A 15,489-nucleotide genomic window follows, 5' to 3' on the forward strand; every position below is an offset into this window, starting at 1 on the left:
CTAAAAATACAAAAAATTAGCCGGGCATGGTGGCAGGTGCCTGTAATCCCAGCTATTTGGGAGACTGAGGGAGGGAAATCACCTGAACCCGGGAGGCGGCGGTTGCGGTGAGCCGAGATGGTGCCACTGCACTCCAACCGGGGCTACAGAGTGAGACTCTGCCTTAAAAAAACCAAAAAAAGGTGCCGAGCGCAGTGGCTCACGCCTGTAATCCCAGCACTTTGGGAGGCTGAGGTGGGCAGATCACGAGGTCAGGAGATGGAGACCATCCTGGCTAACATGGTGAAACCCCATCTCTACTAAAGATATAAAAAATTAGCCGGGCGTGGTGGCAGGTGACTATAATCCCAGCTACTTGGGAGGCTGAGGCAGGAGAATGGCATGAACCCGGGAGGTGGAGTTTGCAGGGAGCCGAGGTAGCACCACTGTACTCCAGCCTGGGTGACAAAGCGAGACTGTGTCTCAAAAAAAAAAAAAAGTTAGCCAGGTGCGGTGGCTCATGCCTGTAGCCTCAACTACCTGGGAAGCTGAGATGGGAGGATTGCTTGAGCTCAGGAGGTTGAGGATGCAATGAACCACGACTGAGCCACTGCACTCCAGCCTGGGTGACCAAGTGAGACCCTTTCTCAAAAAAAACCCCTCAAAAACAAAGATTCTATTTTGATTTATTTACAGTGTTTGAGTATATTGCTTTGTATAGTTTTCTTAGATGTTGTAGGTATTACAATATATGTATATAACCTATCCCAGTCTAATATATAACCTATCCCAGTGTTTTACCAAGTTCAGTGAAGTGTAGAAACTTTTTTTTCCATTTAAGTCTCTTTGCCCTCCTCACTTTTTAAATATAACTGTCTTAAGTATTTCCTCTACATGAAGCTACTCCATTTTGATGGAACTGGAAGTGTATATGCTTGTCTTTTATCTGTCAACCTTACTGAATGATTAATTCTTGTAGTTCTTCCTTGGGTTGTCTTGAATTGCTATATATAGTCATATCTTTCACAAAAATGACATTTTCATCCCTTCCTTTCTTCTATCTATACTTTTTATTTTTCTCACTACAAGTAGAAAAAAAATGAGTATGGTTTTCTGTTTCTCAGCATCAATAATAAATGTATGTATATTTTTTCACTTTTCCTATGTAAAATGAGATACTGTTTTCCCCTTCCTTGCTTCTAAGTTTTTGTGATATAATCTGGATATGTTATGTCTCTATTTTTATCTGACCATAATTTTCATTTTATGTATATATATATATACACACACTTTTTTTTTTTTTTTTTTTTTTGGAGACTAGGGACTCTGTTATTCAGGCTGGAGTGCAGTGGCACAGTCATGGCTCACTGCAGCCTCAACCTCCTGGGCTCAAGTGATCCTCCTACTTCAGCCTCCTAAGTAGCTGGCAATACAGGGGTGTGCCACCACGCCCAGCTAAATTTTTTTTTTTTAAGGAGATAGGGTCTCACTATGTTGCCCAGGCTAGTCTCAAACACCTGGACTCAAGTGACCCTCCCACTTCGGCCTCCTAAAGTGCTCAGATTATAGGCATGAGTCACCATGCCAGGCCTTTTTTTTTTTTAATGTGGTCTGTCTTTACTTACTTATCTCACTTCATCTCCTGCTCTTCCCCTCTTTCCATCTACTTTTAGCCTTAGTGACATTTTTGCTCCTCCTTCAACAACACATCCAACATGCTCTATCTCAGGCCTTTGCATTGTTATTGCCTCTGCCTGGAATGCTTTTGCCCCTTTCCCCTGGATATTTATGTGCCTTGCTCCCTCACTTTCTAAGAGGTCTTTACTTAGATGTCACTTACAGTGAGATCTTCCCTGACCATCCCTCTAAAATTGTAACCTGCCCTCCGCCACCATCAAATCCCCCATCCTTTTCCCTGTTTTTCTTTTCATAGCAGCTATGATAATATAGCATATTATTTTATCTATTAATTGATCTAGTTTATTTCTTTTTGTTAGAACGTAAGTTCCATGAAGGCAGGAATCTTTATTTTGTTCACTTCTTTTATTTCCATTGCCTAGAATGGAGCCTGGCACATGTAGGTACTCAATAGATATTTATTGAAATAATTAATCTTTGTGGATTTAGTATTTTTCTTCCTCAAACTGGGACTACTGAGCTCCAAAACAGTGAATTTTTTTGAGACAGTGTCTCACTCTGTCACCCAGGCTGGAGTGCAGTGGTACCATTACAGCTCACTGCAGCATCAACCTCCTGGGCTCAGGTGATTTTCCCACATCAGTCTTCTGAGTAGCAGGGACTACAGGTGCACGCCACCATGTCTGGCTAAGTTTTGAATTTTTTTTGTGGAGACAGGGTTTTGCCATGTTGGTCACATTGGTCTCAAACTCCTGAGCTCAAGTGATCTGCCCACCTCAGCCTCCCAAAGTGCCAGGATTACAGGTGTGAGCCACTGCGCCCAGCCAGGAGTGAATGTGTTTTATAGCTCTTTGCACCTTTTGTATGTAACTTTTTTGTTTTAATTCTTGTTTATTTGCACCAGGTAATACTTTCCATATGGTTTAAAATTCAAATGGTATAAAAAGGTTATGTTCAAAAGTATTATCCCACTGTTGTGTTCAAACACCCCATTCCTCTGCTCAGAGGCAGCTAGCTTTGTCAGGTTCTTGACTCTCAGGGATATTCCCATATGACTTTCTGAAAATTTGATACCAAGTTACGCTATAGGATGAAGTATTTTACAATTATATCTATCCAGAGTTGTTACTTTTTTTTCTATGTATTGCTCAACCCTCCTTGGATAGCCAGCATCAACCATTTTTTAGAGAATGTTACTATCATGAGAGCCATTAAGGGAGTGATAAAATGAAATACTGTTTTGCCCATGCCCTTGAAGTTCACAATCTAGGTGGGATGAGAAATATCCACACTTATTAAATAACAGAGACTTTAAAAAGATCAAGATAATACGTATGAAATGTCACAAAACATTGAGTAATTAATTGTTCAATGAGATACAGATGAGAAATACCATGAAAATTAGTGTATCAAAGCAGAGAGCAAGCATCATTTATCAGGGAACATTTCACGAGAAGGGAGGAATATGATGGCTTTGGATAGTCTGAAAAGAATGTAGAGGGAAGAAGTGTATTTTACCTCAATCATAGGCAGTTGAGAAAACAATTTTTTTAGGGAAAGTCATGTTCAAGATGGAGCTTAAGGTGGGGCAACAGTGGCTCATGCCTGTAATCCCAGCAATTGGGGAGGCTGAGGCAGGCAGATTGCTTGATCCCAGGAGTTCGAGGCCAGCCTGGGCAACATGGTGAAACCCCATCTCCAAAAAAAAAAAAAACACAAAAATCAGCTGGGCGTGGTGGCCTGCACCTGTAGTTCCAGCTCCTTGGCAGACTGAAGTGGGAGAATTATCTGAGCCCAGGAGGTCAAGGCTGCAAGTGAGCCATGATTGTGCCACTGTACTCCAACCTGGGTGACACAGTGAGACACTGTCTCAAAAAAAAAAAGATGGAGCTTGAAAGATAAGTTGTATTTTTAAATAGGCACAAAAGGAAGGATAACATGGTGGAAGGGAACTACTGAACGAATGCTAACCAACTGTTCTTGTGAATCAAGTTTTAATGGAACACAGCCATGCCCATTCATTTATGTATCGTCTGTACCTACTTTCATGCTACAGTGGCAGAGTTGAAAAATTGAGACAGACCATATGGCCTGCAAAGCCTAAAATACTGTCTGGTCCTTTACAGGAAGCTTGCTGATCCCTGCAAGTACTTAGGATGTAGGTAGGAAAGCGTTACTGATACATATTGAAGAAATGAAAATGAGATATTTATTAGAGTTGGGGGAGGTTCAGTAATAGGAGGGTGGTTGGTTGAAGAGGGGGTTAGTTTTGAAGGAATACAATAGAGAGACCATTATAATAGAGAGGAAGTGAGGGGCCATTTCACACTGGACAGTAGTTGTTTAGTAAAGCACAGAGGTGGCTTACCCTTAATCATGCTTTTCTGATCTTTTCCCTGCTAGCCAAGAAGGATCAAGAAGGTGGAGAAGAAAAGAAATCTGTGCAAAAGAAAAAAGTAAAAGAGTTAAAGGTGTTGGATTCAAAGACAGCCCAGAATCTCTGTGAGTATCTCTTGATCCCAACTATTCGAAATGTGAAGGAGTTCTTTTAATAACTTTTAATTCTCTAGAATCTATGGTCCCTTGATATGGAAATTTAATTTGTTCAATTCCTGCTATATGGCAAGCATTGCACAGTGAATTTTCAGTATCATGTTTAATTTCTTCAATAGCACTGCAAGATTTTTAAGTATCCAGATTTATGTCAAGGAAACAACTTAAGACTTTCAGGAATTTGCCTAGTCATAAAGCTAGTAAGAAGGAGGTCTGGGATTTGAGCCTTTTTTTTTTTTTTTTTTCTGAGACAGAGTCTCACTCTGTTGCCCATGCTGGAGTGCAATAATGCGATCACAGCTCCCTGCCACCTCAGCTTCCTGGGCTCAGTTGATTCTTCCACCCCAGCCTCCCAGGTAGCTACGACTATAGGTGTGCACCACCATGCCCAGCTAACTTTTTCTAGAGACGGGGTTTTGCCATGTTGCTCAGGCTGGTCTCAAACTCTTGGGCTCAGGTGATCCGCCCAGCCGAGCCTCTGACTTTCTTATTTAAAAGTCCTTACTATGTCCATTGCATTCACAGAAAGTCTACTACAGATGGTCTAGCCACTATACATTTCCTCTTTTCCACTTTTGCTTTTTTATTAAATAAATAGAGAAGGGGTCTCACTATGTTGCCCAGGCTGGTCTCAAGCTCCTGGCCTCAAGTGATCTGCCCACCTCAGCCTCACAATATGTTGGGATTACAGATGTAAGCCACCATGCCCAGCTTTCACTTTCTAATAAGTAAAGGTACTAGCTTGGCTTCAATTAAATTTAAAATTACTTTGTGATTTAAAATAACTAAGGTAAATTTAGTACTTCTCAAAGTAGGATCAGTAACTCCAGAGAAGGTTTCTGTTCTGAAGTTTCCACCTATACTCATAACTGTTTGGTAGTAAAATTTCAAATAAGAAATTCCTCTGCAAAGTTGATATAGGTAGTACTTACTTGATGATCAGGACAAATGTTAAATTTTTGTTCATTTCAATTATTCATCTACCTACTTCATACCGAGAAATGTAGACTTTATTTATTTGACAAATATTTTAAGGTCTGCTATGTTGTAGGCTCTATCAGCCACATACTAGGCGTGTGTTCCAGAGATGAAAGGGTGTGTTCCATAAAACCCACTCACAGTCTTGTGATGCAGTTATTGGCTGTTTTTCCAAATGAAAAAAACAAAGTTTAAATGATGTGCAGTGTCCAAATCACACAGCCAATAAGTACACATACCATAAGTAAAGTCAGTGATACAATAAGACCAGTAAACTGTCACATTATTCTTGACTATATAATCTTAAATTATTGTCAACAGCTGTTACTAGTGTCTGTGGTGAAGTCTTAGGGAGACTAAAGTAGTGTCAGTTCCTCTTCCCAAGAGTATCTCTAGGAACATAAGATATGAGTAATTGTTTTAAAAAATGATACAAGAAGGACAATGGTGTAGTACATTATGACTTCTAGTGGCATGATATTGATATGGGAAACAATTTAAGAAAAGAAAATTGAGAGTAGTATAGGGTAGGATGGTCTGGAAGATGGAATTTAGTGATTCAGCAGTCTCATATGCTAACGATACAAAGCTGAATAAGACAATAGTCCCTATCTGCATGAGTCATGTATTTGGTAAAGACAGAAAGGCAGATGATAACAGCACAGATTGATAAATGCTATGATGGAGGTATGCTAGAATATTTATGAGAGTACTAGGAAGGGAGGGATCTAAATCAAGTGAGGGCAGTGTTGGAGGGGCAAATCCCAGAAGATATTCTAAAGGAGGTTACTACTTAAACTGAGTTGAAAGAACAATTAAGGAATTAAGGAGGCTGGGCATGGTGGCTCATTCCTGTAATCCCAGCAGGAAGCTGAGGTGGGAAGATTGCTTGAGACCAAGAGTTCAAGACCAGCCTGGGAAACAAAGCAAGACCCCTGTGTCTACAAAACATAAAATATTAGCTGAGCACAGTGGCGTGTTCCAGTAGTCCCAACTACTCAGGAGGCTAAGGCAGAAGGATTGCTTGAGCCCAGGAATTTGAGGTTGCAATGAGCTGTGATTGCACCACTGCACTGCAGCCTGGGCAACAGAGTAAGACCCTGTCTCAAAAAAAAAAAAAAAAAAAGTGAAGGCGGGAAGGTTGGCTCGTTTCAGGAGAGGGATCAGCATGTATGAGAGCATGAGATAACATTATGCAGTTCAGGAACTGCAAGTAGTTGAATACAACTGAGTAAAGTTTAATCAGGAAAGTGAGTGAGATTATCCTGTGTAATTTTTAGGAAGGCTGCTTTGGCAGTGATTTTGAGGCTGGATTGCTAAGGTAAGGGGTAGGACTATAGGCAGAGATGAGTTATGTCATTGTTTTATACTAGGTGAGATGTGATCAGGGCGTGAAACTAAGGTGATGAGAATAAGAGAGGGAGAGGATATTAAGACAGTAGAATTAGGCTAGATGCAGTGGCTCATGGCTGTAACCCAGCACTTTGGGAGGCCGAGGCAGGTGGATCACTTGAGGTCAGGGGTTCGAGACCAGCCTGGTCAACATGGCAAACCCCTGTCTCTGCTAAAAATAGAAAAATTAGCTGGGCATGGTGGAGCGTGCCTGTAATCCCAGCTAGTCATGGGGCTGAAGCAGGAGAATCACTCGAACCCGGGAGGCGGAGGTTGCAGTGAGTCGACGCCACACCATTGCACTCCAGTCTGGGCGACAGAGTGAGACTCCATCTCAAGAAATAAATAAAAATAAAATAAAATAAAAAACTAGCCAGATGTGGTGCCATATGCCTATAGTCCCAGCCACTTGGGAAACTGAGGTGGGAGGAGGATTGCTTGAGCCTGGGAGGTCGAGGCTGCTGTGAGCTATGATTGCATTACTATACTCTAGCCTGGGCAACAGAGTGAGATGCTGTCTCCAAAAAAAAAGGTAAAATTAATGGAATTTAGTAATTGACTTGCGATAAAGGAGAAGGTGATTTGAGGTTTAGGTCACTCTGTGGAAAGTGGTACCATTTACTGAAATAGAAAAATTCAGCAAGAACAGATTATCTTTTTGGGGAGGTGGATGTGAGAGGTAGCAGGATGGTGTCTTACCTAAAGTATATTCTCTCAGTGGCTGCCATCTTTTCATTGGCTTTGTGGTGATGGAATAAATCAGAGTCGTGGAAGTGAGAGAGAATAGGCTATTTTAGATTGCTATAAAGTGAAAGAAAGATAAACTGGTAATTTAGAGAGGAACATTGAGTAAGATAAAAAAACTTGATTATGCATATATGCTGAAGGGAAAGGTCTATGGGGCTGCCTTTTCTGTTGACACATGAGGATGAGCACACGGGACTATATATACTTAGACGTAAATACGTATATGAACACATGCTGCCTATAAGCTTACAATAGTGTTGGTATAGTTTTCTTCTAGGCGATTCCAAAAGGCTTATCTGAGTCTATTCTAGTCTGGCTCTAACCAAGAGCCCTAGTGCTTTATTTTTAAGTAGGATAAGAGAAAGTTGAGCAAGTAATTTGACCAGTGGCTTCGATTTTTCTCAGTGAAGAGAAGCAGAGTCTTTCTGGAACAAATGGGGAAGTGGTGGGGCAGTGGGGAAAGTGGGAATATGTTGGAGGACCTGCCAAGAAGGGTAGGAGAAAGTGGAATAGGGACACATGAAGAGAATTGCTAACAGCACGGATGCCCCCGTTATCATTGGTGCTACTGCAAATTCATAGACTGCAGTCTGCATCAGCCCAGGTGTCAGAGTAGAAAAATGAAATGGAAGACTGAGAAGGAAGCAAGAGAATGGTAATAGTAGGAGTGGTAATACTAATGGGAGTCATAATAGAGAGCAAATGAACTGATGGTTTAGAGACTCCTAATGAAATAGGAAAGGCAGAGTAGAACTGATATATCAGTGAAAACAACAGTCAGGAGACTGGAAAGAGAGGTACTGATAAGGCTGAAGAGTCAAATGAGAGATTAGAAAGGGAGACTTGAAAAAACAGGATGTGTTTGTTAGGGAATAGGATATGGCAGTTTAAGGTCAAGGCAGCTTTGAGGATCAAGTCCTGAGAGTGGGAAACTAAAGTAGAGTGGGGTGAAAGTCTTTGATGTGTATAGACTTTTTTGAGACGGGTCTCGCTCTGTTGCTCAGGCTGGAGTGCAGTGGTGCAGTCACAGCTCACTGCAACCTTGACCTCCTGGGCTCAGGTGATCCTCCCACCTCAGCCTGCTAAGCAGCTGGGACTACAGGTGCACACCATCATGCCTGGCTAGCTTTTGTATTTTTTGTAGAGATGAGATTTCCCCATGTTGCCTAGGCTGGTCTCAAACTCGGGGGCTCAAGCGATCCGCCCACCTTGGCCTCCCAAAGTGCTAGGATTACAGGCATGAGCCACTGTGCCTGGCCTAAAAGAGCCATGTTAGGAAGATTATCCAGCATAGGTTTGCAGGGTGGGTTGGAAGGGAGAACAGACCGAGAAGAACATGTCTTAATATCTCATTTTCTGGCAGCAATCTTTCTGGGTTCCTTCCGCATGCCCTATCAAGAAATTAAGAATGTCATCCTGGAGGTGAATGAAGCTGTTCTGACTGAGTCTATGATCCAGGTAAGGAGCAAGGTGGTTCTGCTGGAGCAGGCTCTTCTGTGTCGCTGGGTACTGGCCTCATCTCTGTGTAGATGAAGAGGATCCTCCTCTAGCATTGCTGACTTATGAGTGCTGACTTTGAGAAACTCCCTTTTCTCTGCTGGTCGGGTTACTTCTGGTATATTTTGCAAAAGTCCCACCATCTCAGTAGCTGCCTCTCATCTCCCACCGTATGTTTCCTTCTGTGTGGTCCTTGAGCAGAGTGTGGGATTGACAACAGAGTAAAAGTTGTTTAGGCTTTGTTGTCAGGGAATCCCCCTCCAGCTGAGATGTCTCTTCCCTCTTTCAGAACCTCATTAAGCAAATGCCAGAGCCAGAGCAGTTAAAAATGCTTTCTGAACTGAAGGATGAATATGATGACCTGGCCGAGTCAGAGCAGTTTGGCGTGGTGGTGAGTGAGGCCTGTGGCAGTAAGCGGTTCTCCGCCCCCTATATTCCCCTCCCCTCTAGAGAGCAGCCTGGGCATATGCTCCTTGCTGCTTGTCTGTTTTTGAACCTGTCTTAATCTCTTCTCCCTGCTCTGGAGCTCTGATCCTCCCATAGGAGGCTCAAGCCTGTATCTTTTTCTGACTTCACTCTCTTTTCACTGTAATGGAACTGCTTGTGTTCTCTACTAGATGGGCACCGTGCCCCGACTGCGGCCTCGCCTCAATGCCATTCTCTTCAAGCTACAATTCAGCGAGCAAGTGGAGAATATCAAGCCAGAGATTGTGTCTGTCACTGCTGCATGCGAGGAGTTACGTAAGAGTGAGAGCTTTTCCAGTCTCCTAGAGATTACCTTGCTTGTTGGAAATTACATGAATGCTGGCTCCAGAAATGCCGGTGCTTTTGGCTTCAATATCAGCTTCCTCTGTAAGGTGAGCCAAAGAGTTAGAGCAGGACAACACAAGGAAGGCTGCAGCCTCTATGAGTTCAGTGTTGGCAGGAGGCCATCTTGGACATGTCAGGATTTAACAGTTTCTCCTCTTGCTCTAAGCTTCGAGACACCAAGTCCACAGATCAGAAGATGACGTTGTTGCACTTCTTGGCTGAATTGTGTGAGAATGACTATCCTGATGTCCTCAAGTTTCCAGACGAACTTGCCCATGTGGAGAAAGCCAGCCGAGGTGGGGCAGTTTGGGATGAAGCTAGAGCCCAAAAGTCTCTGCGTGGGGAGGGAAATAAGACACAGTCTAGATTTGAGAGCGTTTTCAGTTCAGACTATTTCAAGTGGAAATGAGATAGGATTTAGGCATGGTGCCTAAGTCACAAGGGCAGAGCGTAAGGTTGAGGAGAGATCTTTATGTGTAGAAATAGGAAGCACTCTTCTCTTCCTAAGGAAACACCAAACACCAAAAAACAGCTAGAAAGGCAGGTGTTTTTAGTCTAGGTTAGCAGTTCTTTTCATTAAGAAAACATAGACTCGATTAACAAAAATTAGGCCTCACTGTCCTGGAACTAGACAAAGAAAAAGCAGCATTCATTGGAAATTGGAACAGATTTCTGCCCCCGCCTCTATATTTCTATGTATATCTCTCTCCTCCCAAACCCTGTTCTCTAAAATAAATGAGACCAAGATCTCAGGAGATTTCATAGACTCATGTTAAATTAAATGAAGTCTTTCTTCTGTTCCTAGTACCGCATACCTTGTGAAGGCTGGAGGTTCAATGATCAAATAATTTATAGTCTCACTGGAAAGATGAAAATTTAAGTATGTGACACAACTAAAGTACATAAGGAACTAAAATTATTAAGTGCCAGAATGTGTGTATAGACTGAAGCTCTGCTCTGAAAGGTGACACTAAGGGGTGTTGAGGCTGGGATTATTAGTAAGCTCTTGCTGTCTGTTTTTATGGTGTCTTTTCTTTTTTTTTTTTTTTTAGTTTCTGCTGAAAACTTGCAAAAGAACCTAGATCAGATGAAGAAACAAATTTCTGATGTGGAACGTGATGTTCAGAATTTCCCAGCTGCCACAGATGAAAAAGACAAGTTTGTTGAAAAAATGACTATATCCTCTCTTGAAAGGAGGGAGTTGTTCCCTACGAAGGGAAAGAAAACTTCCTATAGTGGGGGAAAAACAGGATAGATAGGGCAATATGCAATTTTTTTTCTCTTAAAAAACTCTTTTTCTTTATTTTTTTTTTTTTTTTTGAGACGGAGTCTCGCTCTGTCACCCAGGCTGGAGTGCAGTGGCCGGATCTCAGCTCACTGCAAGCTCCGCCTCCCGGGTTCACGCCATTCTCCTGCCTCAGCCTCCCGAGTAGCTGGGACTACAGGCGCTCGCCACCTCGCCCGGCTAGTTTTTTGTATTTTTTAGTAGAGACGGGGTTTCACCATGTTAGCCAGGATGGTCTTGATCTCCTGACCTCGTGATCCGCCCGTCTCAGCCTCCCAAAGTGCTGGGATTACAGGCTTGAGCCACCGCGCCCGGCCCTCTTTTTCTTTAAATACATAGTTTTTTGGATTTGTTAGTATTTTCAGAGAGGCTCTCACTGTGTCACCCAGGCTGGCATGCAGTGGTGCCATCACGGCCCACTGCAGCCTTGACCTCCTGGATTCAAATGATCCTTACCCCCTCAGCCTCCTTGGTAGCTGGGACTACAGGCATGTGCCACCAGGCCCAGCTAAACTTTTTTTTACCTTTTTTTCTTTAGAGACGGGGTCTCACTTTGTTGCCCAGGCTGCATAGTTCCTGAGAGCATTCCATTGTTGTGGAGTGGAAGCAAACCATGCAGATCAATGATAAAAGTCTTCCCGACTCCCCTGCCTGTACCCCATCTCCACTACACACACTCACACAGGCTTCCCTCTCCTTCCCCTCCCCAAAGGTAACCACTGCCACTGGACTTCGTTCTGATTTGCACCTCATACATTTATTTTAAACAAAAACTGCATTGTATTGTGTTTTGCACATAATATGCCTTGGCTATGTTTCCATAATAGTATTTATCGAAAACCCCCTTTTAGGTCAAGAGATTGAGACCATCCTGGTCAACATGGTGAAACTCCATTCCTACTAAAAATACAAAAAAATTAGCTGGGCGTGATGGTGGGCGCCTGTAGTTCCAGCTGCTCGGGAGGCTGAGGCAGGAGAATTGCTTGAACCCGGGAGACAGAGGTTGCAGTGAGCCAAGATTGTGCCACTGCACTCCAACCCAGCAACAGAACAAGACTCTGTCTCAAAAAAAACAAAAACAGGAAAAAAAAAAAAAACAACCCTTTTAAACTGCCACCTTCTTTTTTATAGGTGTACCATAGTTCATTTTATTAGTCCCCTATTTAGGCTACCTACATGGCTTTGGTTTTTGCTGTTATAAACAGTGCTGTATTGAACATGCCTTTGCATGCCAGTACTTATCTTTGAGTAATTCCTTGGGCTAGAGAAGTGGGTCTGCTTCTTGGTCTTGGTCCTTTACTCCTTGGCCGCACAGCTTTGTAAAGGATGCACAGGAACAGTATAACAAGCTGCGGATGATGCATTCTAACATGGAGACCCTCTATAAGGAGCTGGGCGATTACTTCCTCTTTGACCCCAAGAAGTTATCTGTTGAAGAATTTTTCATGGATCTTCACAATTTTCGGAATATGTTTTTGGTGAGCAAGGGATTCTTGCTGACTGAATCTTTTGTGGGCATTTCTCACTTTCCCCGGGTTCCTGTTGGCTGGTAGTAGGTGTACAATGCCCATGTGTTCCTTCCTCCCCTTCCTTGCCCCAGCAAGCAGTCAAGGAGAACCAGAAGCGGCGGGAGACAGAAGAAAAGATGAGGCGAGCAAAACTAGCCAAGGAGAAGGCAGAGAAGGAGCGGCTAGAGAAGCAGCAGAAGAGAGAGCAACTCATAGACATGAATGCAGGTGAGGCGTGAAGATGGGTTGATGGGTTGAGATAGGAATGTTTGGAAGACTTCTCTGCCTAAGAGTCTAGAGGCAGAGTCTCATGTCTGAGCTCACCTCCTGGCAAATGATTTTTGGCAGTCTTCTACCTCCGAGATCCCGATGCCGGACTTTAACCCCAGTTCAGATAATGCACATTCCAACTTGCCCTGGTAAAACTTTTACCTTTTCTCTCCTTTGCTGGCTCTTGTGTTCTCTCTCATTCCCCCGTGATTGTGGTATTGCTGTGATATATACTGTTTTCCTTCTGTCCGTCCAAAGGTTCTTCTGGCCTGTTCTCATTCCCTCCACTAAATCTTTCGGGTTTTTTTTCTTTAAAATATTTTCCTGACGCTCCTCCCATCTTTTAACTGTGGTGTGTCTTCCCTTTCTGCCTATTTCACAAAGTACTGTGTCCCTAGTACCTTAGCCCAGTTGTATACACAATTAGACTGTAAATGGATTGAACTTTTGGAGGGGGTGGGGAGTCGGTCACCCTCTTCTTTTTTCAGCAGAATCTCTATTTCACTACCAGAAGCATGTCTTTGTTGAAACATATGGTTTCAATTACTGGCCCTCTGTTTCCTGTCTCTGCTTCTTTCCTGCTGCAGATTCCCTACCCCTTCGCCCCCACTGCTCTCTCTGTGGGCAGCGGAAATACAGCATACGCTGCTCACACAGCACTGAGCTGATACCACCCTCCTCCGAACCTGAGGGGCCACGAGCCTTCTGCAAATGAAGAGGTGTTCACAGAGCTGCTGAGTTTGTTAGGAATCAGTATTTTACAGACCACGGACACAAGGGCTGCTCTGATACCTCTTGCTACCAGGGACTTTTCTTTATGCTTTTCTGGAAAGCAATTTCCTTGCCCTTAGTTGTAAGCCACAACTTTGTAATGCTATTAAAGCCCACACCAAGTATCCTTCACCTTCCCCTGGGACTCCAGGGTTTGCCCCCAGGTACTGGCTAGGATGCAGTGGGGGAAGGTGGAGTCCCGCTGACATGTGGGATGAGGGCTGCACCGGGTCAACAGGCGGCGTAATGGACCTTGCCCAGTTTCCAGTACCTGGGTCAATGAGGGTGGAATGTAGGTCAGCTGCAGTGGTGATGCTCAGCCAGCAGGTGGCGCTGGGAGCAGTGAGCCCCAGCCTTGGAACTGGCAGCCTATGGGCATTTTGGGATTTCACAGTTTCAGATTTCACTATCCTAAGCTGTTGCCATGGAAACCGAGCTGGCTAGAACAAAGATTTTACATTAACTCTTTGTGTTCCAGCCAGGCTGCTCCTCTTAGATGCAGAGGACTTAGACATCAGGAAGACTTAGCCACTGGAGGCAGTACTTCAGGGAAGTGTACTCTTTGATCAGTGGTCTTTCCTCAGCCCTGCTCTGAGACCTAACCAGGCGAAACACTTTAGGATAAAGAGGGAGTGATATAGTTGCTGACTAATTTCACAGTCATAGTCTTTACTTATCCTGGTCTTGGAGTTGGGCAGTTCTATAATTTTGTTGCTAGTCCTGATTGGGGTGGGGAGGATGGCATTGCGGGAAGATATCCCAAGGTTTGCATTGGATACTAGGCAATGAGATCTTTTGTTTTAACCATTTGTAAGCAGATACAAGTAAACATGAACTTGTGAGACTTAAGGCTGAGCTCTCTTTGTCTCTTCTTAGCTGCCAGCTGCTGTGAGAGAGCAATAGCCATGCATTTTGTGTGGGGCTTGGTATTTGCCATGCTGCTCTGGCCAAAGAGTTCACATCTCCATCTTGTTCTTTATAACAGAGGGTGATGAGACAGGTGTGATGGACAGTCTTCTAGAAGCCCTGCAGTCAGGTGCAGCATTCCGACGGAAGAGAGGGCCCCGTCAAGGTAAGTAAGCACATGGAGCTCATCCTGGGTGTCGAAGTGGGTGAGGGCTCTCTACTCCTGCCAGTCTGAGGCTGAAGAGCAAATAATGATGTTCTAAGCATCTTTTTAATCCCTGCATCCAGAACGGATTATCTAGTCCTCTTCTTCCCATGTTACAGAGTAGCGACTTAGAAAACGAGTTTAAAGGGCTGACAGTAAATCAGTTACATTGGATTATGCCACATTTCTCCCCACTCTTGAAGCCGATATTTGGAACAAAAGAACTGAGCTGCAGGACACAGGGATTTGAGTGGGCATTTGTGTGTATGAACAAAAGTTGATCTAAATACAAAATGTATATTAGGTATAGATTGAAATTCAAATTAAAAATAAGTCAGAGTCCGTACTCTGGACTTCACAAGCAGAAGGCATACATAGAGAGAACTAATAATAGAAAGTATACAATTTTGTAGAGAGGTTTAGGCATCATTATTCCCAGACAGAAAAATATAGAGGAGCACCTCTATTGAAGGATTATGCCGTGACTGAAAACTACCTTTTCCTTGAGTGCAGTTAGCCTCTGTTGCCCTTGCCTTTCCCCCATCACTGCCCTGCAATCTCCTTTCACATCTTTTGGAAGATCTAAGTGGATTACATTGAGCTAGAGATTCTAAAAAGAGCTAGGACAAATGATCCAGGTATTAGTATGGGAAAAGATTAATGAGTAAGTTCCCCCTGAGGGAATCTTAAAGTGGCCAGGAGACTAATTCAAAAGAAGGTATAGCCAAGGCTGCCCCTCATGTGGAATTGACCTGCACCATTGTGTCTAGTGAAGGTCTTTTGAGGCTAGGAGTGGTAGCTTCTTTTCTAATTTGAAGAGTGGGAATTACAAAAAAGGCATCATTTAAAGGTTTCTACTTCAGAGGGACTTAAATCTATATTCTCTATTTCTTGGCTGTTGCATTGTGTAGGACCATTTGATAGTGAGTTTTACTTTGAGATTATTGTAA

At 43.3% G+C, this 15,489-nt stretch overlaps 1 protein-coding gene across 4 annotated transcripts in view; it reads left to right on the forward strand.

The window, feature by feature from the left end:
• Nucleotides 1-15,489, forward strand: part of LOC105466980 (diaphanous related formin 1) — a 106,195-nt gene that overhangs the window by 82,552 nt on the left and 8,154 nt on the right. For all 4 annotated transcript variants that reach the window (XM_071098274.1, XM_071098275.1, XM_071098276.1 and 1 more), the window contains 9 exons: nucleotides 4,021-4,119; nucleotides 8,651-8,745; nucleotides 9,074-9,175; nucleotides 9,402-9,641; nucleotides 9,761-9,890; nucleotides 10,647-10,771; nucleotides 12,193-12,357; nucleotides 12,480-12,615; nucleotides 14,414-14,500. In XM_071098274.1, coding sequence (XP_070954375.1) covers nucleotides 4,021-4,119; nucleotides 8,651-8,745; nucleotides 9,074-9,175; nucleotides 9,402-9,641; nucleotides 9,761-9,890; nucleotides 10,647-10,771; nucleotides 12,193-12,357; nucleotides 12,480-12,615; nucleotides 14,414-14,500 — 1,179 coding nt within the window. The remainder of the gene's footprint in view (nucleotides 1-4,020; nucleotides 4,120-8,650; nucleotides 8,746-9,073; nucleotides 9,176-9,401; nucleotides 9,642-9,760; nucleotides 9,891-10,646; nucleotides 10,772-12,192; nucleotides 12,358-12,479; nucleotides 12,616-14,413; nucleotides 14,501-15,489) is intronic.

Source organism: Macaca nemestrina, chromosome 6, assembly GCF_043159975.1.
Source record: "Macaca nemestrina isolate mMacNem1 chromosome 6, mMacNem.hap1, whole genome shotgun sequence".
In the NCBI taxonomy this organism is placed as follows: Eukaryota; Metazoa; Chordata; class Mammalia; order Primates; family Cercopithecidae; genus Macaca; species Macaca nemestrina.